This window comes from Parambassis ranga, chromosome 14 (genome assembly GCF_900634625.1).
Source record: "Parambassis ranga chromosome 14, fParRan2.1, whole genome shotgun sequence".
NCBI classification, from domain to species: Eukaryota; Metazoa; Chordata; class Actinopteri; family Ambassidae; genus Parambassis; species Parambassis ranga.
In genome coordinates, this window is record NC_041034.1 from 18414875 (window position 1) to 18437577 (window position 22703).

General features: G+C 41.0%; 2 protein-coding genes across 3 annotated transcripts; one reads left to right on the forward strand and one right to left on the reverse strand.

Annotated features, from left to right (window-relative positions):
- Positions 1 to 1297: 1297 nt before the first annotated feature.
- Positions 1298 to 4176, reverse strand: LOC114446750 (non-histone chromosomal protein HMG-14B-like). Its single transcript, XM_028422560.1, has 6 exons — positions 3979 to 4176; positions 2514 to 2540; positions 2340 to 2369; positions 2214 to 2255; positions 2016 to 2123; positions 1298 to 1936 (listed from the first exon to the last, which is right to left on the reverse strand). The coding sequence occupies exons 1-6, from the start codon at positions 3994 to 3996 to the stop codon at positions 1889 to 1891; spliced, it is 273 nt and encodes a 90-aa protein (XP_028278361.1). The 5' UTR covers positions 3997 to 4176; the 3' UTR covers positions 1298 to 1888.
- Positions 4177 to 10330: 6154 nt separating this feature from the next.
- Positions 10331 to 16837, forward strand: igsf5a (immunoglobulin superfamily, member 5a). Of its 2 annotated transcripts, none has more exons than XM_028421383.1 (9): positions 10331 to 10632; positions 10746 to 10827; positions 11872 to 12183; positions 13349 to 13639; positions 15116 to 15226; positions 15300 to 15324; positions 15418 to 15503; positions 15612 to 15652; positions 15955 to 16837. In XM_028421383.1, the coding sequence occupies exons 2-9, from the start codon at positions 10761 to 10763 to the stop codon at positions 16039 to 16041; spliced, it is 1020 nt and encodes a 339-aa protein (XP_028277184.1). In that variant the 5' UTR covers positions 10331 to 10632; positions 10746 to 10760; the 3' UTR covers positions 16042 to 16837. The 2 variants fall into 2 exon arrangements, with proteins under 2 accessions (XP_028277184.1, XP_028277185.1); XM_028421384.1 differs by having other exon boundaries at positions 10331 to 10529.
- Positions 16838 to 22703: the final 5866 nt, after the last annotated feature.

The following is a 22703-nucleotide window of genomic DNA, read 5'->3' on the forward strand; positions in this document are numbered from 1 at the left end:
AAAATAAAAATATAGCCTATAAGTGTCTGTGTGTTGAATATTTAATATACAATATAAATAATAAGATATGATACAACAATATAAATAACTAGAAAAAGCATTTCCTAAAGAAAAAGCAAGTTTGATTGCAGCAGCTGAAGCTTTGCTTTGAACACTTATTTGAACTCTTTAAGAATATGAAATCTGCATGCAATTCATAAAAACACATCAGAATTAGTATGAACAGAAGCTGAATGATGGAACAAGAGCTGAATTACTCTGAACAGAAGCCAAAATCATTAAACAGAAACTGAATCAGTCATACATTGAAAAGTTGCAATCAAACACGTTTCCAGGAAGATGAAGGAGAGACTGTAGAAACTGTGTTGTCCAACTGCGTCAAAGATGTGTAAAGACGAATGACCTTATTAGTTTGTTTACTGACGCTGAGGCACATGTTGGCGAAACTTGTGAAAAATATAAAACAGCTGATAAAGCTGTGAGCTCGTGTGAAGCTGTCCATGGTGCTGATGCTGAAACGCGTCAGTAAAGGGTCAAAACCTTCAATTCAAAGTTTAGTTTTTATTTATTTAACTGGTAAAATATTTGCTATATGATGGACCATTGGTCTACAAATCTGTCCTGTCTTTAAACATGTCATCAAACACGTTTTAAATTTAGATCTGTTAGGAATTGATTACTAATCTTTAATATGTGGCTTTCATAACTATTAACAATATACAGTACTGATATCAGTTGTTAATCATATTTGGTACAATTCACTAGTGTAGCAAACACATTGGTATTCAAACATTCACAGCCATTCAGTCCTCCTCTCTTCCAGTGGGAGCAAGCCTGAACATTATCACTGCATGTTTCCAGGTTTGTAGCAGGTACTGAGGAACTGACATTTTCAGAAAATGAACGTTTTCAGAATGAAGCAGCTTAACAACTACCAACTGACTTTTATTGGTTTGTTGATAACAATCATTACACAGGTACATCTATAAACAAATGAAAACTGCACACTTGTACTTGATACAGATACCTACAACCCACATGATATTGCTACTGCTGGTAATGCATTTGACATTTAATTGTAGTTTGTTTGTTGGCCTTTAAGAGGACAACATCAACAGCTTTTTTCAATGGTTATACACCTCATTAGCTTGGCTAAAAAAACAAATTCCATTTTTACCATCCTTAAAATGTACCATTACACACTGCATATAGAAAGATTGAAAATCCTTTTCACAGCAGCTATACAAATTTATTGCAATGCTATCACAGAACAGAGACACAACCAACACACGCGATGCACAGTTCTGAAAGGGAGAGCTCCAGTACTAGGGATTGTAGGTTTATTGATCAGATTTGTTAAGAAAACTGCATGAGTACAAGAGTTAACAAATAGGAACAAAGCTTACAAATTTTCTAAAACACTGTTCTTCATTATAAACAATACAACAATGAGTTGCCCTGTGACTTTTTCCATTCCCATCCCAGTTCAGATTACACACACTGTCCCTTATAAAGCATATGGAATGTAATCCACGCAGGCAGGCTCTTCCAGTTGTTGACCCAGCTCCTGTGAACGTCATGCTTGCGTGTTGACACAGTAAACCGTCCCGCACCCTCCCCTCCTTCACATTTAAAACTGAAATGAAACCCACTGACAGTTACAACGATAACCGCATTTTGTCATGGTGATGTAAAATTGTGGGATGTGATGAAATTCCCGTCTCCAAATTGACTTCTTTTTTTTTTGTAATTCATTAAAAAAAAGTGTTCTCTACAATCAAACTACTAAAAAACCTGTATTTAGAAAATAGTTGATAAAAATATTCCCCTGAATTGTACAAGAAAAGAGGTACAGGGAGCACTGGTAAAAGACGTGGCTTGAGGGATGTTATTCTGCTGCCTCATCTTTTTGTTCAGCTGCATCTGTAGCTGGTGCCTGTGAGACAAAATTGAGAGTGTAAAAGTTCCGCCTGGAAGAGGGATTTCATGGTGCGTGTTTAAATGCAATGTCTTACCTCGTCCTCAGCTTTGGCTTCGCCATTCTCGGCGGGGGCCTCTGGTGCTTTCTCCTCAGGCTTGGCCTTCTCTACCTCTTTAGCTTTCTTAGGCTTAGCAGGTCCCTTCTGCAAACAAAATATAAACCACATTGGCCAGGTATTATTAACACTTCAGATCAGCAAGTATAATCCGAAGTAATGAAAACAAAGCCCCACCTTTGGTTTGGGTTTGGGCTCTGCCTTTGCAGGAGCAGGTCTCTGTGAGAAAGAGGAGCATTTATGTCAGCACTGTAAAGGCAGTGAATATTTCATATGTAGCAGGCTGGGCTTCTTTGTACTTACATCTTTCAACCTGAGAGATCTCCTCTTGGGCTGCAGAGAGTAAACACAGAGGATAATTACCTTTTTTCATTTAGATTCAGTGTTGTGTGTTAGTGACCCCTGGTGGGTGTGCAGACTAACTTTCAATATTTCACACACTAATATCTAAAGTGTTATATTAGGATATTTCCTTACCGCTGAGTCACCTCCTCCTGCAGCTGCCTGTGCGGAAAAAACACAGAACATCAGGTTAAGTGTCTGTAATCTATGTGGGTTTAATTGTTGGTGGGTTTGGGACAGGGGATTTAAGTGTTAGTTATGTAACTGAAAAGTGGGCGTTTCCAGGCAAAATATTAGGCTACGACTGCATGCCCAGCTTCATATATATTATTTAACTGAGAATAGATGATGTGTGATTGGCTGAGATTTGACCTGAACTCTTATTGTACAATCTCATGGAGACAATCAGCTTGTTTACAGTTACATCCCTGGCGTTACCTAGCAACACATCCTCTCCTCAGGGACCTACACTGTCTGCCAGAGAAATGCTAAAAGGAGCAGAAAATGACCTCTGACACGGTGGACTACAAAAGTCAGGGTGCGACTGGGTAATATAACATCATAATGTAGTTTAAACGGCGTCACGTGGTGTCGGTCTCCCAGCTCCTGCTTAGTGATTTGCCTACTGTAAAACTACGGTGGAGGAGGGGGCGGACTCCGCCTCCTCACGACACATCCATTCATTGGTAATAAATGGGATTGCCAGTGTCCGGAGAAAACCGAGCAGCGCAGTCAGTGTTCCCGCCATGAATTTGAAAAGAGTCACTCCGAGATGCTCAGCGACTGTGTCGGTGTGCTAGCAGAATCTACTAGAACCCCCAGCAACAGGAGCAGCGCTGCGCTGACGGAGGCTCGCCATTGCATAACCTACAACTGGCCTGAGCCGACAACACACAGAAAGCCACTCGGCTAACACGACGAACGCCTTTCAAGAAATGCCTTTTCACCGGGACAAACGAGGGCGGCCATGCACGAACAAACACACATATGCTAACAATACTAAACAACGTCACCAATTAGGCATATTAAAAGTGGGTTTAAACGGGGGAAACTACTAACAAGGGTTTGCCTCCAAACATAAATAACCAACTAACTCCCTCCAAACAACGTGTTATTCCTGCGTTTAGCACTTAATTCTCGGTCTTATTTCCTCTCAGTGAAACTTCAGCACCCAGCGTGACGACCCCCACACACACACACACAAAACAATCGATATGCCGCCAACTTTCTCTGCAGAAAAGCTGCATCTACAGGCGAGCACAGCTAACTAAACGCTTTAAAGACAAATGCAACTGTGCATGCTTCGCGCTAAGATTAATAATAATAATAATAAAAAAAAATCCCGGCACACGGAAAAGCATTTGGCACAAAGATAATCACTGCACGGAAGAGAAACACCAAGAATCGCTCACTTGACAAAATCAAAACAGGCGCTACATAAGCAGCTAAACTCTCGGCTGCATTGTTGACATTCACTTGATACACAAAGCGGACATTTGCAGCAACATATAAACAACTCTGACAGCAAGCTGTAACAAATTGCAGTTGTGTGTTATATATCCGATATTGCTGAATGCATGAAAGATATTGGTCTACTCACTTTGCTCCTTTTAGGCATGGTTGGTTTGTGTGGGGTGTTTTTTTTTAAAAAAAAGGAAAAAAACCAGCTAAATGTTACTGAATACAGAGAAAATACAGTGGTATATTCTGGATAAAGCTGTGCCCGTACAGTCTAATACAGCGCAGCGAGACGTTAATGTTCCATTGGAAGAAAAACTAGCTGAAACCGGATTGGATTCTCCCCCTCCCTCCCTATTCAAACCGTTATAGTTCCTGCATGATAGACGGCGCCGCGCCCCGCCCTCGCTGCTCTTTGATTGGTCGACACCGCGGTCAGCAACACCATTTCAAATCTGGGCCTTTACCTGTGTGGATACGTCACACGTCAGTCAACAAATATGGCGAGCCATTTGTCTTTCTGTGCAGCCATCTGCTATAACAAGGCAAATTGTTATTAAATCTGCCTTCCAACTCGCCCAGAAAATGGTTTGTGCACATTAAAAACGCTTTGTCTTTACATACGTGCATCTTCCTCATGCATATGTGGGGAAAACACGCCCATTGTGTGCACAAGAAGGCGAGTGACAAAAGAATATGTAGCTTGTGAATTGGCAGATTGAGAGAGGGGTGTGAGCTCCCCCGGCCAAGTCGTGGTAATTTAGCTTGGGAAAATGGCGACAGGATGCATAGGGTACAGCTCCTTCTTGTGCAACCTCCTCGCGGTATAGTCACCACTCCACTTGCAACACACAGTCCAAACATGACTTCAGTGGAAACAAGTGCGTTGGCTTTGTGTTGAAGTCATTTCACACGTTTCTGCGCGAGACATTCATTCACTTCCCGTGAGTGGGTGACACTACCCTGACATTGTTACCTCTTATTTCAGCACTGCACGGAGAAAACTGCAAGTGCGCTGCACAGAGAGCTCTGTCTGCTTCTCTCACAATCTGCTCCTGCCGTACACGTGTATGCTGGAGCTCATGCAGCATATTCAAAGAATTCACAAATGCATCTTCAGCTCATGCGTTTTCTGCAGTTTTTATTTTATTTTGCAGGAATTGAAGAGGAGAGTGCATGTAAATAATAAACAAATAATAAATAATAAATAATAAACGTGAATAGAAATGTTGTTTTTTTACCTTAGCAGTTTCAACAATAAATCACAGCTTAGTTTCAACATTATTTTGCTCTTTTAGGGCCGTATTTTAAGCACTGTAGTGTGTAAGAAACAACACAAATCTTGCAATATTATACCAAAAATTGTAGTTCCTCTTCTCTTCTTGAAAGTGGATTTTTACATGGTTTCTAGTAGGTAGGGGCCACATCATATTAAAGGTCACCATGCTGTCTATGTTGTTAATTGTATTATTATTAATTATTATATTATTAAAATTATTATATCATTATAATAATGATTATATTATCATTTTTCAAAAAATAACACATTTTTTGGCAATAATAAATCAATGCATTATTCAGTCCATTATACTGTTATCACTATGCTAAATATATAGAAATAATCCAGTGACATGGTTCATAGTTTTGCTGCTGTTCTCCTATCTGTGAACAACTAAACAAACAGGCCTGATTCACAGTGAAGTGACACTTCCTGCACTGATGCCTTTGACAGCAGCCCGAGACCTCACCAAATCTGATTTTGTTTAGAGTGCCCCCCCCCCAGCCCACGTCACACATTACTGCTAACAAATGCTGGTCTTTCATTTCTTTGACAGGCTACATGTGCACATGTAGCAGTCATAGTTATCGCTAAATTTAGAAAAACATCTGAACAACACACTCATCTGAATTTTATTTAAAGAGGTGGGTAGTGACGTTACACAAAAAAAGTAAAACAGGATTCACAAAAGAGAGACAAGAGGCCCATCCCCCTGTCACACCTTGCCCAAATAAAAGGATTCAGTGTACTCCCTGTGGGCACAGAGGTGTAAACAAACAATTAGGCTGGGTCGCATGCTGATGCTTGCTACTATTGTCATGGTGAGGACATCAGATTTTTACCCCACTGTCCCACTCAGCAGTGGAGTAATGCTAATAATATTACGTGCCTGTATGCTTTGTTGTTATTCAAAACAACGCACACACACCCACAAACAGCTGGAGTAAAAAGTTTAACACTGAACAACACCAACCTGTTTAACAAGTTTCTGTCCACAAGAGAAATGTGCTGTTTCTCTTTGAAGAAGAGTAGGAACACTGCTGTGAAGAACCTGAGGCCCTTTTTTTGGCTCTGCTAAACTAATACTAAATGCACACGAACGTTTTAGTAAGGATGTAAAAGAAAAGTGATGACAACACCACACAGGTTACAAGTGACTTTGGATTCTGGCACTGAAATCGCAGCCTGTTGATCCATTTTTGTCCTCAGAACCAACGTTGTGTCTGCTTTACAACATCATTTTCCATGAATGCATGGAAGCATGGAAGTTCTGCCACCACTTTATCAACTTACAAAGCTTTGCCTCGTACAACTGGGTTTGCAAGACACAACAATCAGCATGTTGTAGGACAAGAATGTCTCTGCAGGAGTCTCTCTATATAACATATACTGTATACATGACTGAAGATAAAACTGAAGGAAGGGCGGGGGGAGGGGAACAGGCATTAGGTAGTCTCAGATAACAATGCTGTTGTTGTGTGTAGAGTATGGAGGAGCCCTTCCATCACAGCTGCTGCCTGTTGCTGTTTTTCCCTCCTTTTTCATTCCCTCTCATTTTCCCTCTGGAGTCGTAAGAAGAGTGGGAGGAGGGAACCAGACCGCAGGCCACAGTGGAGGAGGACCGTTAATGCAAATATTTGAAAAACTCCCAGAGAAAGGCAGTAATGCACAGTCACCTCTTGGATAGTTGTTTTTCAAACACAAATAGCTTAGTTCTGGGAGGTAACTGGAACACAAGCGTGGGCATAATCCTCAGGAGATGGTGACAGGATGAAGGTAAAGGTGACCTCATCCAAAGCCTCTTTGACAGAGGGCAACTTCATTTCCTCTCTCTGACATGCACGAGTTAAATCTTGCTATATACGAGGGTCAAAACAGATAAGAGGCTACGTTATGCATAAACGCACTTTTATTTAACTTTACTGCTGTCCTGCAAGAACAAGCATGCATCCTGTAGTACATGTTATTGGCAGGTATAGATGTGACAGAGATGACTGGGAATGGATCAGCTGGATGTAAGGAAAGGCTGAGTCTTTCCCTCTCCCTCTTACTAAGTGGATTTCTCCCATGCAGCGAATGGCAGCCTTCCCATATGGAGCAGTGTGTAAAGCCAGATTATACCAGTTTGTGTGAGAGGGGCTCCAGCACCACTAGAGTTCACAGCATGAGCCCACAAAGACATAAGGATGGGCATTATAGTCCACACTACAGCATCATATGGGCTTTAATAAGCTCAGCAGTGCAACTCTTCTCTGCTGTCAGTGTTTATTAATGAGTGAATCAGTGTGTATATATGTCCCCCAGAATTCAAATGCTGTTTAAGAAATGTGTTGCAGTGGAGTGCCCATGGCCTGCTTTTAACACTGTAATTTACATGTGAGAGAGGGCGGAGGCTTGTCCAGTGGCAACACGTCCTAATAAGCTCACTAACAATAAACCTTAGCCGGCTTTAACCATTGATTAGCCAACAGCTGACACAACAAAAACAAATCCCACAATGGCGATTAATGCACGCTCTGATGGCGTGCCTTTTTTTGTCGGGAAAGTAGTGTATTGTGGGGTCATATTGTTATCATCTTGTCCCACTTGGAGGCGTGTTATTGAAGTCACTGTATGAAACTAATGCAGTGAAACAAAAGGATGGTTAAGTCGAGTAGCTGATGAGCGTGTGTGATGTATTATGACTGATGATCCGTGACACGGCGGCCCTGGTGGCAGAGGAGGCCTCCAAATTATTTCCATTGCAGGCCATATGCAGGGGGATCAGGGGGCTGCTATTGCTGACCCTCCCCCACTATCTACTTCCTGTTTTTCATGGTTGTCTGCTCGCTTCTGCCTATACAATACCAGCTGTGTCTGGAGACATTCCAGCTTGTACTATACTGCTAACCTCAATAAAAGGCGACCGTGGGCCTGAGGAGCCTATAAGCAGAAGAGTTCGGCTTCCCAGCTGCATCACATGATATGTGCTAATCAGGAGGGTGTTCCCCCAAAGGCCTTTTGTCACAATTTAACTGCTGCAGTAGATGGATGTTATGTTTTAACCAGATTTTACACAAAGAAAATCGGTCTTTGGCCACAACATTCAGTTCTGTGTGGAAATACACACAGTTAAGTGTTTAATTCAGATAACTCAGGCAGTCAGTGGTGGAGAGTGAGCTTATTGATCCAAATGTGGGGTACTTTATTCAGCATGTTTACTTCAGAGTATTATCAATACTCTTAGTTTTAATACTTAAATATTGGTTTAGAATTTTAATATTTTATGTTTAATATACCTTTTCATAGGACCTGCACTGACACCAATCAGAAATATCTCCATTACATTAAAAGGCACACTTAATTAAAGGTAGGGTAGGAGATTTTGAAAACTCAGTGAGAGTCAGCCAGATTTTGAAAGTAAACACACGCCCCTTTCTCTTGGAACTCACCCCGAAGCCACGCCTCCCAACCAGTCTGTGACTTCGGCCATCATGCACGTACGTCTCTGGTGCACGCAGAGCAGGAAGAGAGTGACAACCAGCCAACTCTACGCACAGGTGTGCCTCGGAGGATTGGCTGATGTTTTTAGTGTTTTATAGCTTCCACAGATGATTCATATTCTTCGTTTTAAAGCGAAACTGCCAAACTAATCGGTTGCTATCGGATTGTAAAGAGAAGTTACACTAATTTAACAAAAAGTGCATCAGAATGAAATCTCCTACCCTATCTTTAAAATTAAGTTAACAAGCAAAAAAATGAATGTCTGCATATAGAAAATGTACATACACATGAGGAACACAATCCCACAGTGACCTTTAGTGGTCAAAATCGAAAAACATCATTCTGTATGAATCAGTCAGCATCAGGTCCAGACCTACAGCTGTGTTCTCCAGTCAAAACATCAGCCTGTTACAATAAACAGTCTATATGACCTTAATGATTGTGATGATGATCTTACTAACAATATCAAAATATATCACACATCCACAGACCACCGTTAGGAGTGCCATCTCTTGTTTAAGTTCAAACTTCCCACCTTCATTCATCAGTGTGCTGTCATCTATTTATGACCTAAAATTGCCACTGGAACGACAAATTGAGTATGCAAAAAGGTGATGTAATAATGAAATTACAACTTACAATCTTAGTAATTGTGATTATCTTTACTCACAGCCATGTGAAAGTCAGCATTGTAAGTAACCTGCATAAAAAGAAATACTCACTGTAATGAGCACCCAGAGGTCAAAGGTCAGGTTAGTATCAGGACTGCAGCAGGGATCATGTTTGCTGCCTTGGTGCTTGTTATAGTAATTATGTTTCTACAATGTAAAAAGTGACCATTTCTCCTGCTGCTTTCCATTGCTGTCAGAAATAAGCCTGATCAGAGTCTGGCAGGCTCACAGGCTGTAAGATCAACCACCTTGTGTGTAGTGTGGAGGAGCTACACATTACACTTCACTGATGGACCTGTAGTAGTGAATTCTTTTACATTTGTGTTGTAGTGCTGTTATACTAAAACATGCTGTAGAGATAATTATGACACTACTCAAGTGGAAATAGAGATACAACTCTGAGTCACTAATATGATTACATGCATGGTAGCCCTCTAACAGGCTTTGTTTGATCACTGGGAGACAGATTTTTACAGTCAGGCACATTGGGATTCCTTATGAGCATTCAGAGCACACGGTCCTGTCCATAAAAAGACCCCATGACCGGAGAGGCGGCAGCTGCTGTCACAAACACCTCTTAAGTGGTGGCTCTTCCCTCACAGCCATCTTTTGTAAGAGCTTGAGTAATGCATGTGGCATGAGTGTGATTTGAAGACCTCGTCCTTCAAACCAGCCAATAAAGACGTGACCCACACATACAGCGGAAGGAACCTGCTAACCAGTAGTGGCACATGTTAAGTGCAAAGCAAAACATATGCTACATTTGTGACTGACATTTGTAAGGCAGGATTATATTGTGTTGAGCATTGCCCAAATTCATGTTTACCTCCAGACATCAGTGCCATTACCTGTCAATCAAATGAATGAAATGATTATTACAGCCTTTCTTAAACACAATGTAGGATGTGATAACATATGGATGGGCACAGCTGGGACACATTTGTGTCACTAGCTTCATCAGCGGTTTCTAAGCTGAGCCCCACCCACATCAAACCACTGAGAAAACCATAACTAATACTGTATGCTCACCCATCAGCAGGAGAAACCCTGTCGGCCTCACACCCACAGCGAGCAGCCGTTTGGGACGTTATGACTCAGTGACGGGTATGCTGAGTAGATAAGGGCAGACTTTCAGTGGCCAGGTGTGAACCTTGCTCCCTGCGAGACTTCCACAGCTACAGGTGGAGTCCTGCTGCTTACCTGCTGTTTCAGGAAATGAAGCTCTGATCCGTTGTATACACCACAGTCGGCGCTTACACAGTAAGTTTGTCTGACCAAAGCTGCTGTTTTTTATTCAGCTACAGCGGAGGAACGATGTAATACTAGGATATGTTTTCATGCTCAGGATCAACACCTTCAAAGGGTAACATTATGAGGAAATGTGTCATTTTTGTTTGGAGTGTTTTCACCTTAGAGGACAATGGTTGTATAAATGTTGTTGTTTCTCACTGCGGTTTTGTCTCTTTTATCTTTCAGGTTAAAAACACTAGCATGACTGTTTCCTGGAAATTAGGCGCAAGCTTCTTTCACCTTTGTGCATTACTGTGTGCGGCAGAAGGTCAGCATTTTTTATGATGTTATTTAAGACTTTAATCCTGCATTTGTTAGATATAGGGACAAAATTAACTTTTTTCAGGTTTTAAAAAATGTTTAGGACTTGATAACAACGATTACAATTTCCACCCGTTCTCCAATATAATTGCTGCCCTTTCTACCACTGGCTCCATAAATGCCTTCAGACGCTGCCTGTCCTGTGTCTATATGCAGTAATGGTCCATGTTCAATCATACGTTACTCTCTCTACGTTTCTAGGCAGCAAACAGAAACTGTTTTTTTTAAATAAAATGTACATATATATACTCTGGTCTTACTTCCCTTGGTTCTGTCTTGGAGAAAAATCATTCTGATCACGATGTAAACAGTCCTGTTCAGTCCGCACAGCTGTTACAGGAACAGAAGAAGGCATTTCTTTCTAAAAGATGAAACATATTTTACTGAGCCAGCTTTAATGTTGGACATGTGGAGGATCACTCCAGATTAATGTTGTGTTTGAGTTTCACTCTTGTCAAAAGCCAACAACACAAAAACCAGTGTCTATTGTAAGTTTTACGTACCCTGAGCAAACTCAAACAGGTCTCAAGTGCTGATTAGAACAAAGAGCTTTATGTGCTCCTGTAACACACAGCATGCCTCCCTATTGTCCTCAGTGAAAGCAAAGGTCAGACAAAGTTTCCTGAGTGATTTAAGGCAGTGACCCATGTTTTACTTTTACCATTTGTACTATGTGCCTATTAAATGGTTTCTTTCTTAAGCCTTTAAATTCATTCATCATTATCATTACAATACACCTATACACCTGCTAACTGATGGACGTAGTCTGTGCTGTGTGTAATGCATAAACAGAGGTCAGGAGGTCACATTGTAATCACAAAGACTTGATTTCATTCACTGACCTCAGATCTAAGGGTAGAGCACCTTTGGGAAAAATATGAATGTGCAGCTGACAAATGTAGCAGTGAATAAATGAAAAGTAGCAGTGATTTCTACCACACTTTCATCTACAGCATGTAAAAAATATCCTTATTGTCCCTTTCATTTCCAGCCCTTCCTGAACAGTTCCAGCTGCTGCCATTGAATTTAACAGTGCTGCAAGGTTCTACTGCCCAACTGAACGCGACAGTGCAGGGGAAATGGAAAGTCATGACCTGGAAAGTTGGAGGGTTACTGGTCCTTACCCTCACTCCAGAGAGTGTCATCTCATCCTCAGATGGTTTCTCTGCCTCTGTGTGCTCCAGTTGTGACCCCAGCAGGGTGGAGTTCACCATCCACAACACCACCCGCAGCGAGGCTGGGAAGATCATCTGCACTGTACAAGGGGACTATGGAGAGAAGGAAGCACAGCTTTATGTACAAGGTGCGGTCAGTAATCTGTCAGAAGATTAAGAATATATACATAAATGACTTATGGGCTGTCTGGTTTGATATTTTAATAGAGATATTCCTGCTGTAATCTGCCTTTTGACCTCTCATGTACTTCAATTGCATCATTTCTACTCAATACTAAACACATTGAAACTAGCTGTGACAGTGGTGTAGTCTGAGGTATGGACTCTGGAGGGCAGCAGTGAGCTCAGTTAGACTCAGCAGCTTCTGACTTCAACTCAAAGTCCTTGCACGTAATACTAGCCTGGAAATGTAGACTCAGCTTAAAGTAATTCACCTGCACACTGGAACAAGAGGTGGGAATAAAATCGATCTGTGGCTTATTGTGTGTACGTGTGCATGTTTGTTGTCTGATTGGAGAATAGCAACATTTGGTTCAGTATACTCTGCAGGTGGGGGTTGTATTTGTACTATTTCTAAGTCCTAAATTTAAAGCTCTGTGCAACTGCTGTCACTTAATCCACACGTTTGTCCTATAAAAATGTTCATCATCTCCTCCAGAACCTAAAATCTGATTTCGTCATAAACTAAATGGATTCTTTACCAATTATAAATAAAAATCAAATCAAATCAAATCAAATCAAATCAAATCAAATCAAATCAAATCAAATCAAATCAAATCAAAGAAATAATCATCATCTAGAAATAAAAAAATAGAAATCAACAAAGAAAACTACATAATAGAGGCCACAGTAAAGACAGGTGTTTTACTTCTTTTACTGCCCAGATAGAAGCTAATTCTTTCAAGAAGTACAACAATCAGTGTTCCTTGGTTTATAGTGCCATAGAGTGTGCATAAGTAAACAAAAATTTGAAGCCATGTCAAAACAATCCATCAAATAATTGACATCTTTCTCAGGATACGATTAAAATTGGACTTTTCTTGCACAGGCTAATAAAATTCAGGGGAATCCAGCTTACAATGACAAAAATGAACCCTTTCCATATAACCAGACTCAAACTGGGCCCTTACAGAGCACTATAGAATAAATAAAACACTCCTCCCCTCGATAAACAATTTGAATCTGACAGTAACCTCACTGTGAAACATCTGACCCCCAGTCCTGCTGTGAATATGTATTGATTATATTGAAGCGCTGCTAATCAGGACCCGACTGCTTTCTCTCCATCTTCAGAGAGCGGTACGGTCAGCATCACAGGCGGGAATGTGACGGTGAAGCAGGACCAGCAGGCGGAGTTCAAGTGTGTGATGACTGCATGGCTCCCCACACCCACTGTCACCTGGACCCTAAACAATACACCTGTGAAAAGCAGCCTGTACAACACCACCAGCCTGGCAGATGGAGATTCCTTCAACTCCATCAGTATATTGAAGATTCAGGCAGTCAGCAACACAGTTGTTGCATGTCTGGCAACTGTGTCAACGTTAACAAGCCCCGTGTCCAGCTCTGTCCACTTGGTGGTTGGTAAGAGAAGACAAAGACTTCACACAGCCTTTCTATTGTTTACCATAGAATACAGGGCACATTTTGTTCTGTAGAGTTGGGATCACAATCCTCACTTCTCTTTGGGAGATTTTCTCCACACTGTGTGGAGGTGCACTGAGCACGTTGTGCCTCCAGGGGGAGCTGTAGAAGTGAGGTTTGAGAGGGAGTGGACAACCTCAGGTTTTTCATTTTGGATGTGTGGCAGGGATGTGTTTAAGATCAAGTTTAGAACCCAACATCACATGAGAGTGACATATAACCATCTCAGTTCAATACTGAGTATAGACACACAAGTTTGCCATGTGTGTAGTTTAAAAACTATTTTATTCATACGCTCCTGATCAAAATCTGACCAAGTATTGGTCCTAAGTATTGGCTAAAAATAGCTTAGATTTTGTTTCTCTTGCTCCTGCTTTTTGCATTTTGACAGCCTGTTGTTGATCCACCGGAGCAAAATTCCAATACTTGTAATATTACCGTGGTCTTATCAGGAGTGTATAATCCACAGGTACCTAGTCCTAAAGACAGCCCCCAGGTATCTGAAAGAAAAATGCTTACAAAGAGTGATTGTGAAGACAAAAATGAACAACCCAAAAACACTTAGACAGAGCACAAAAACCCAATTAATGACATGCAAAATAAATTAAATTTACAAAACTAAACCAAAACCATCTCTTCCTTCAGCACACACCTGCTCTCAGAGAGAAACCACAAGACAACAGAATGCAAGGAGCCCTCAGTGACCTTTATATCCCGCTGCTGATTAGAGGGAGGAGCCAGCTTCACAGCTGCATTCAACAAGGGAACAATAGAAGACAAATGGTTAATAGTATTGTCACAGATTTACCTTGCTATCCAAACAGCTGAAGTGTTGTTTTAGAAAATAAATAAAAATAGACAACATTAACATAATATTAATATATAATAATAAATGCAGGTTAACTATGGAAACAAAGCTGTTGCTGGATCTACAAAACAGAGAAAGCACATTTCAGGTTCTTAACTGATCCCTATGTGTCTGACTGTGTTTTCAGAGTGATCTAATATGATTTCTTCAATACCTCTCTGCTGCATTAGTCTCGTGTGCAGTGCGTCTCATGAATGGTTGAGAATCCACAAATAGATCTGTGTTCTCGATATGAACGTATGACCTGGTAACTGAAGAATAATCTGATCAAATCTGGTTTTAATTCAATAAAAAACCCATTCAACATGTGCTGTATAGCAATCACATTAACAGCAATAACCCTGAGTGTACGGTTTCAGCATAGCACAGACAGCTTGGAGCGCATGCAGTAAAAGCAGCTGCAGTTTACACAGGAACAGTTTCAGTGTGAACACAGAACATAGACATGGTCATTTAAATAAAATATATTACAGAACTACAAATGTGTTTGAAACATTTCCCTTGATTTAATTATAACAGTAATGAGCTGGTGTTTCTTCTTCCACCAGTACCTGACTGGACGGTGCTCATAGCTGTGGTGGTGTCCATTGGAGGTTTTGCTCTGCTGGTTTTGCTCATCATTGGAATCGTCTTCTGCTACAAACGCAGGAAAGAAAAAGGTTTGATCTGTTCTGTGTGTCCACAATCACCACAGGCTGGATTTGTTGTTGAATTTCTCACTCTTCTCTCTAGAAACCAGCTACCAAGATGAAATGAGGTAAGAAGACGGCACAAAGATAAATATTTGGTCATACTTTTTAATTTTACATGTTATGCAGTGAAATTACTGTTCATAATTTGTGTGGAGCAGAAGAGTGCAGACACAGAGCCAGCTGAGTGCTGCGGGACAGAGACAGGGACAGGTGAACCAAGCATATGTGGTGGAAGGACAGACAAGTAAGACCGAAGGCAACACACACACACACACATACATACAAGCTACCGCAGGTTGTGTCCATGTTCCCAGCTGCTAATCCAGCCATGCTTCTGTCTGTCTGTTTACAGGTGCTGCTCCCAGTGAACTTAATGACAGTGGCTTTTACCAGGTAAATATGTTTAGAGGACATAGCCAATGAGACAGAGACGGTCATATAGTAGGTCATCTCTAACAAAGGAACTGGCATGTGGATATATCATCTTTAATACTGTGTCTACATGTCATTCATGATTAGTGCTCCATCCCTCAGCTAACTAAAGTAACAACAACAACAAAATAAACAAATCTGTTATTCAAGCAACCAGTTTTTTTTTTTTAGATACTTTAGTAATCCCAGTTTGATAACTCAGACAGGCTGGTTACATGTGATCGCACCATTCTAGCTGCAGAAATGTCTTTTCTTTATTTCAGATTCCTGATTTGGTGATACACAACCAGGCAGAAAACACTGTGTGTGACTCAGGGTTTGTGAAACACAGACATGTCACCATTGTGTGAGGACAGACGACGAGTCTGGGTTCAAACATGCACAGCACCTTAAACCTCCTGACTTAATGAAGGCAGGACAGCAGACTGGATCTGCCCAAAGACATATCAACATAACGCTGAGGAGGCTTTAGTAGAATTTAAACTCTCTGAATCACAAAGGAAAATATTTTGGTTAAAAAAACATTATTTCTACATTGTTTATATGTTATGTATTTATATACAATTCACATTAAATATTGTAATGATATTCAGTAGATGTTGTTTTAACAGTAATCAGTAGGAATGAACACATTGTTCTCACACATATGAGCAGTCTCCACTATCTCAGGGTCCAGGGTGTACCCGGCTTCTCCTTCATCGGGGCTCCAGCCCCCACATGGCCCTGTAGTAAAGGACAAAGCAGGTTCGGGAGATGGATGAATGAATTGGAAACAGTTAACAACACAACACTTTAAAATCATGTCCTTGAAAGATGAAGAGGTTCCAGACAATAATGTCTTTCTGCATTTATCTGCTGATTCCAAGCTAGCAACATCACTGAGCCACAACCAACACAGTCACCAGGGTAATGTGATGGCACCGTAGGTCTCTGCAGAGCAGGGGTATGCACACTCTAAGAGTACTTATATTAATGATTGAAGCTGTTGTTGAGCTTTTTGGTACTACTTGTAATTTAAGTAAGTAAGTTTGTAGTCCATTTAGCCACTTGTTAGCATCTTTTAAAACCAGATGAACTTAAAACATAATCAGTGGAACATGTATGTGTGTATTTGGTTTTGTTGAATAAAATGTAAAACAAATAAAAGTCAGGGTTTTAGGACTCATTCCTGCTGCACAGTTGAAGTTGCCTCAGTGGAAAATACTGTTGTGTTCATTGGATCAAATGGGGTCAAACACTAAAGGCTCAGGTACACATGAACTGTTTGAAACACTAACATTTGATATGAAGTGTTTTTATTTGCTGTCCCTGGAAATGTTGATTCGATTCAACTCTGAGATCATTTTTTTCTGGACAACTTGGCCTCTGCTCAAACACAGTAGAACGAGGTTTAAGGTTATGATGTGGATTTTTGGATAAATCAGGACTATGTGCTCTTTACAGCATTAATCCTTAAATGATCAGATTCTCAAATAGAGCTTCTGACTGGACTGTAGACGTACACCCTGCGCCGAGGAAGCTGTTTGAGGACAAAACCATTGAGAATAACTGCTGCATGACATCATCAACACACACACATTCAGTGCTCTGCTACCTCAGTAGTGTAGACTCAGACTGTTCTTTGCACTGCTGATGCGAATGAACTTAAACGACCTGAGCATGGGAACAAATAGACTTCATTGGCAAGATGCACCAGCAGACAAGCCAATGATGGCATCGCTCACCCTAGATCGGATATCTGACATCATTATCAGTCCGAGCTAATTAAGTTTTGCTTAATTTGTGTAATTAAATGTGACTTGTTTCACTGAAAGTCTGGGATACAGATCTGGAGCATCAGCTTTTTGGTTATAAGTGTGTGACCTCATGCTTACACAGTTTTTGGATATCCTTAGGCTTGTATTTGACCAGTCAGCAGTAATGCATGTCAAGGCACAGCCACTAGAAAGGTCGTTACTAGCCCCATATGTGGATACTACACTTGAATTATATGTATAAAACATGAATCTGACCGATGGTGTGACTCTCAGTGGAGTGTTTACATGCCGAGGGTGTTTGTCTGAGTGCCTTGATGTGGACTGAGGCTCTACAGTCTGCTCCTTCAAGTCTGAGAAACCCGACCCTCAATCCAATTACCTGCACTGTTTATGTCTCCATATTGGAAATCACATTAGTTCCAGTAATGTTCTCTTCCATTTAGCTTCTTTTACATGGGAGAAATTGTATAAATATGAAAGAAGATCCTCTTCAGTCTCCCGTTTCATTTTCCCCACTTTCCCCGCAAATGTTGCTTAGTAACACTTCAGTGGCAGACGCCTATAGTCATTTATTCTGTCCATTTAATGCCATTATTCTAATTTACAGCATAGTGATTCAAACTGATGAAGAGAAAAACAGAGCTATGCTGGTTCTTCCTATTTATAGATAATTACATAAGCTGTAGGCCGGCAGTGTCTGAAAGAGTTAATGAATAGAACCAATAAAAATAATGAATAGAGCCATGGTAATGACTATTGATAAGCCATATATAGTGTAGCTTGTCAAGCCATGCTGGCTTTCAGGGCCCTTCCCTAAGCAGTTTTACCATTACATAAGGAAGGGCCAGCAAATTAATCTCCCAAAGCAGACTTCCATCATCAAATTGGCTGTGTGCAGGGATGGCACACACACACACACCTCCTGCTGGCATAACCCGCCGACTGGCAGGACATAATGGACACTAAAGTGCTGCATGTTGACCAGACAGAAGTGAACTGTGAAATATTGGCTGATATTGATTAGAACTCTGTGAGAATCAGCTGTTAAATCAGTTTTTTTTGCCATCTGCGCATAGAAAGACCTGCCTCCCTGCATGCATCTTAGACAAATAACCTTTGTTTTGAAGCTCTTTGAACAGCTTATTTTTTAGTATTTCTATCATAAATCACCCTGAACTGCAGGCCTTAGGAATAAAAAGAAATCAAGGTTGGTCAAATAGAGTTGCTATAGAGATGCTTCTCACAAAGAGAAGGCACTGTATGCAGACGTACTGTACTTGTGTAATTCTAACAATAATAAGTGCATGAGTGTGTGCATCCATCCCTCTACAATATTTATGTTTTTTTGGTGGAATTTACTGCATCAGGATATGCTGACTGATCTAATTTGCAATTCAAATGTCGCAATTCAATTTTAGACCCTTTCCCTCACAAAAGAAGTTCCACTTCATCCTGAAAGCTGTCTTTAGGGAAGCAGCTCTAAAAATAGCTGTTCTTGAGGTAGCAGCTATTTTGCTATAAATGCCTCAGTGGAATCACAAGAGGCAGAAAGAAGCTGGCTGACTGTCAGAGCGATGGGAAGAAGGCGTACTCGCCCAGCATCTGGTAATGGATAACCCTGGAACTTAGCTTGCGAAGAGAGAACACTCAAGTGGCCACTTTGTCAGATTGTCAATACGTTGAGTGGGTCTGGAGTTTAGAAAGAGTTTGCAGATTTGATCCCTGAAAAAGTCAGGACATTTACCAACTACTGTGCCGGGTACAGATCCAATCACTCACTATCTGGGTGGAATGAGGGAGAGCACATTTTGTTACCCCACTTTATTATAATAAATGAATAAACTAATAATATTATCACATTCTGTCCTGATTCATAATGCATAATCTTTCACCCTCAGTCTAACTCATCGGTGCTCATTTCGTGACCTCATCCAAAACATGTGGGAAATTTGTTCCTGATGTTTTCGAGTTTGCTCCCCTATTTTAAAGCATAACCACTCATCCAGGATAATCACAGCAGACATCCTGACATGTTCTCACAGGAAAGGAACATTAAACTTTAAACGCTGCTGCATTCCAGCCTCAGAGCTGGTTTCAGCATCCTGACACTGCATGCTGAGTCACGGTTTCAAAGGAACTGATCCTTTGTTAACAGACAGACCACCTGTTCATTTCAATGTAACATATGAAGGCGACACATTAAGATTTCAGATTTTTAAGCTTCTGTACAGCCCCGGTTGTCATAGTAGGTAAAGCACAGGTGTATAAAAGATGGCAGCATTCTACCTCCATACATATATGCTCCCCCTGCTGTCCCCTGCTGTGTGCTGCTTCATTTTATTTATATGAAATTTTTAAATATTTTTATTATTGAAACACTTTGCAATTAATGTGATGCTGAATCTTGAACAGTTTGTATCATACAACTATAATGAGACATCCCCCATTCAAGAAGCACGAACAGTGAGTCTACAAACAGGCGCTCTGACTCATTACAGCGGATCCTGGTCAGCCATGCAGCAGTTCCCCCTTGTTTACATCATTATTTAGTGTTTTTATCTATCACAGGTACTTTTAACGACGGCTTCAATCAATCTGCTGGGAATGTCACATTCCCAGCAGATTAACAGAGCACTGTGATTGAGCACTGTGATTGCCTTTGATTGTTGCCAGCAGTACTAATGACTTAATTTGTGTTCAGGCCTACATATGTGTTTTTCCCATAATTGTGTTGACCGTGCAGCACAAACTGCCCACGCCTGACTTTTTTTCCCCATCTATATGAAAACAGGGTCTGATCATTAGGCTGTGTGTTTTTAGAACAATCTCCAGCAGGTTCATCTCTATTGTTTTATGTGATCGCATGTGGTGATTAGTGAGTCCATCCACAAAATGTGCATTAAATGGTTGTTAAAAAGTCAGACCTATTATCAGACAAAGCAGGGATATGACTCATTGGGCTTGAGCTACAGGGACAGTTTACTAGCAGGCAGATAGTGGAGGTGAGCAGAGTTGTTAAACTATGATTCAGTAACAAATTTAATCAATTTTGGTTTCAGATGGTAACATGCAACATGTAGGCTCCAGCTCCCTGTGGCCCTGTACTACAGGACAAAGCAGGTTCAGAAGATGGATGGATGCTGCTATCTAAGACCACGTTAGGAAGTGGGGTGGGGTCAGCCATGGCCCACGCAGTGCAGCTGACCTTCATTTCAATCCAGGTTGGAGTTAGGCATTTGAAACTACTGGTTAAGGTCAGGGAAAAACAGGGTACAGTGCTATGTAAAGATGTGGTTTGTCTGAAAAAAACAACAGACCCCACTCCCATAAACAGAGACGAGACGAGAAAAACAGTAAGACTGTTCAGAGACTGAAATACAGATGTCATATTATGTTTTCCTAGACTCCAATCAGCATAGGGAAGAAAACCAAAACAACGAGTTGAAAGATGCTAAAATCCATCCTTCCATCCATCCATCCATCATCTTTCACTTATCAGGGTCAGCAGCCTAAGCAGGGAAACCCATAGCTCATCTCCCTGGCCACCTTCTCCAGCTCATGGCGAGCCGAGATATAATCCCTCCAGCCTGGGTCTGCCCAGGGTCCTCCTCCTGGATGGACTAACCAAAACACCTCATCAGGGAGGTGTCCAGAGAGCACCCAAACCAGAAGCTTGCAACACCTCACCTGGCTGCCAGCAGCCCTTCCCAGATGATTGAGCTCTTGACCCTCCTACAAAGGGAGAGTCCAGCCACCCTGCAGAGGAAACTTACCGTATTTCAGCTGCTTGCATTCACAATTTCATTCATTTGTTTCTCTACCCACAGCTTGTGGCCATAGATGAGGGTAGGAATATAAATCCACTGGCTTGTTATTATGTAATGGTTCTTATTAATGGAAAATTACAAAATTACAGACAGATAACAGTGATCAGTCAATTAACAGTATTTGGTACAATATAGTGAATGGTTAACCAAATGCAGTGCAAACTTTCCAAACTGGAAGTGGCTGTCCTCTGTTGAGTAATCCCACAGTCTTTCTTCTATTTGTGGTGTTGCACAAAAAGACCCCGAGCAGCTTAAAATAGAATAATGCATCTCTGCTAAAGCAAAACATCAGTCCAGGAATGATTTCAAAGACTTAACATCATAACAATGTGACAAAAAATGACTTTTTTTTAGCAGTGGGAACTGAGTATAGCAGATGGAGCTCCACATCCTTCACTATAAACTCAAAACGGTGCAGATTAATGTTAACACATGAATCATGTAAAAACAAACAGAAAATGGTATAATGATTCTGTTATAATGATGTGAGCTATAAGTACACTCTCCCTGGGCCCTGCTCAGTACTTTAATTCAAATAGCAGATGAAAGTCGATGTCTGTAGACAGTCCAAATAAATCAATGCTCAGAGTGAGTGCAGATCAATTAGTCTCCCACCATGAATCCTGGGGGACTCTGAATCTGGTGGATCTCCAAGCAGCTCAGGTCTTTGATTAAAACATGACTGATTTAGAGTACAGCAAAATCAGCCTGATTAATGACACAAACACACACATGGAAAAATACTGTGTGGGTATCCCTCACTAAATCAATAAAACTATTTGGTGTAACTGCATTGTGCAAAGATAAAACAAGTGCTACAGCTCTTAGATGATAAACACTGCTACAGCTTCTCTCCTCTGTGCTTTACAACTCCACTGCGGTCAGAAACCATTACAAACAAAAAGAGTGGTACTGTAGCTGGGTGACACATTCTCTCATTGTGATGAATGTGGCCACTACAGTTTATTCAGCGTTTCTATCCCCCGATGTGCACACCGTCCCCCTGGAGAGGCACTTTAATTGGATTTGCTGATAATAATAATAAAAATGATCATGTGTGCAGCCTCCACATGGTTTTTATGTCAACATGAAAAGTAGTATCTTCAAGTTAAACCAAAAAAAACATTTATTTGCTTCCAGTAAATAGTCAGCAGCACCATATAATCAGCCAGCTCAACATCAGCGGAAGACACGAAGAGGACAGAAAGAGAAGCTGCCGCTTCACATGGTAATGTCGAGACAATCAAGCGTTATCACAGGCAGACAAGAGGCCAAGGTGAAGGTGAGGTGACGAGGGAGGAAAGATGGCTGCTGGGGCATTTGGAACCTCAGGGGCTGTAACATATACATATATATGTATTTATTTGGTCTTCAGGATTTGCTGGAGTTTGGACATTACAACCTTTAAATGTAATCATTCCTTTTTTT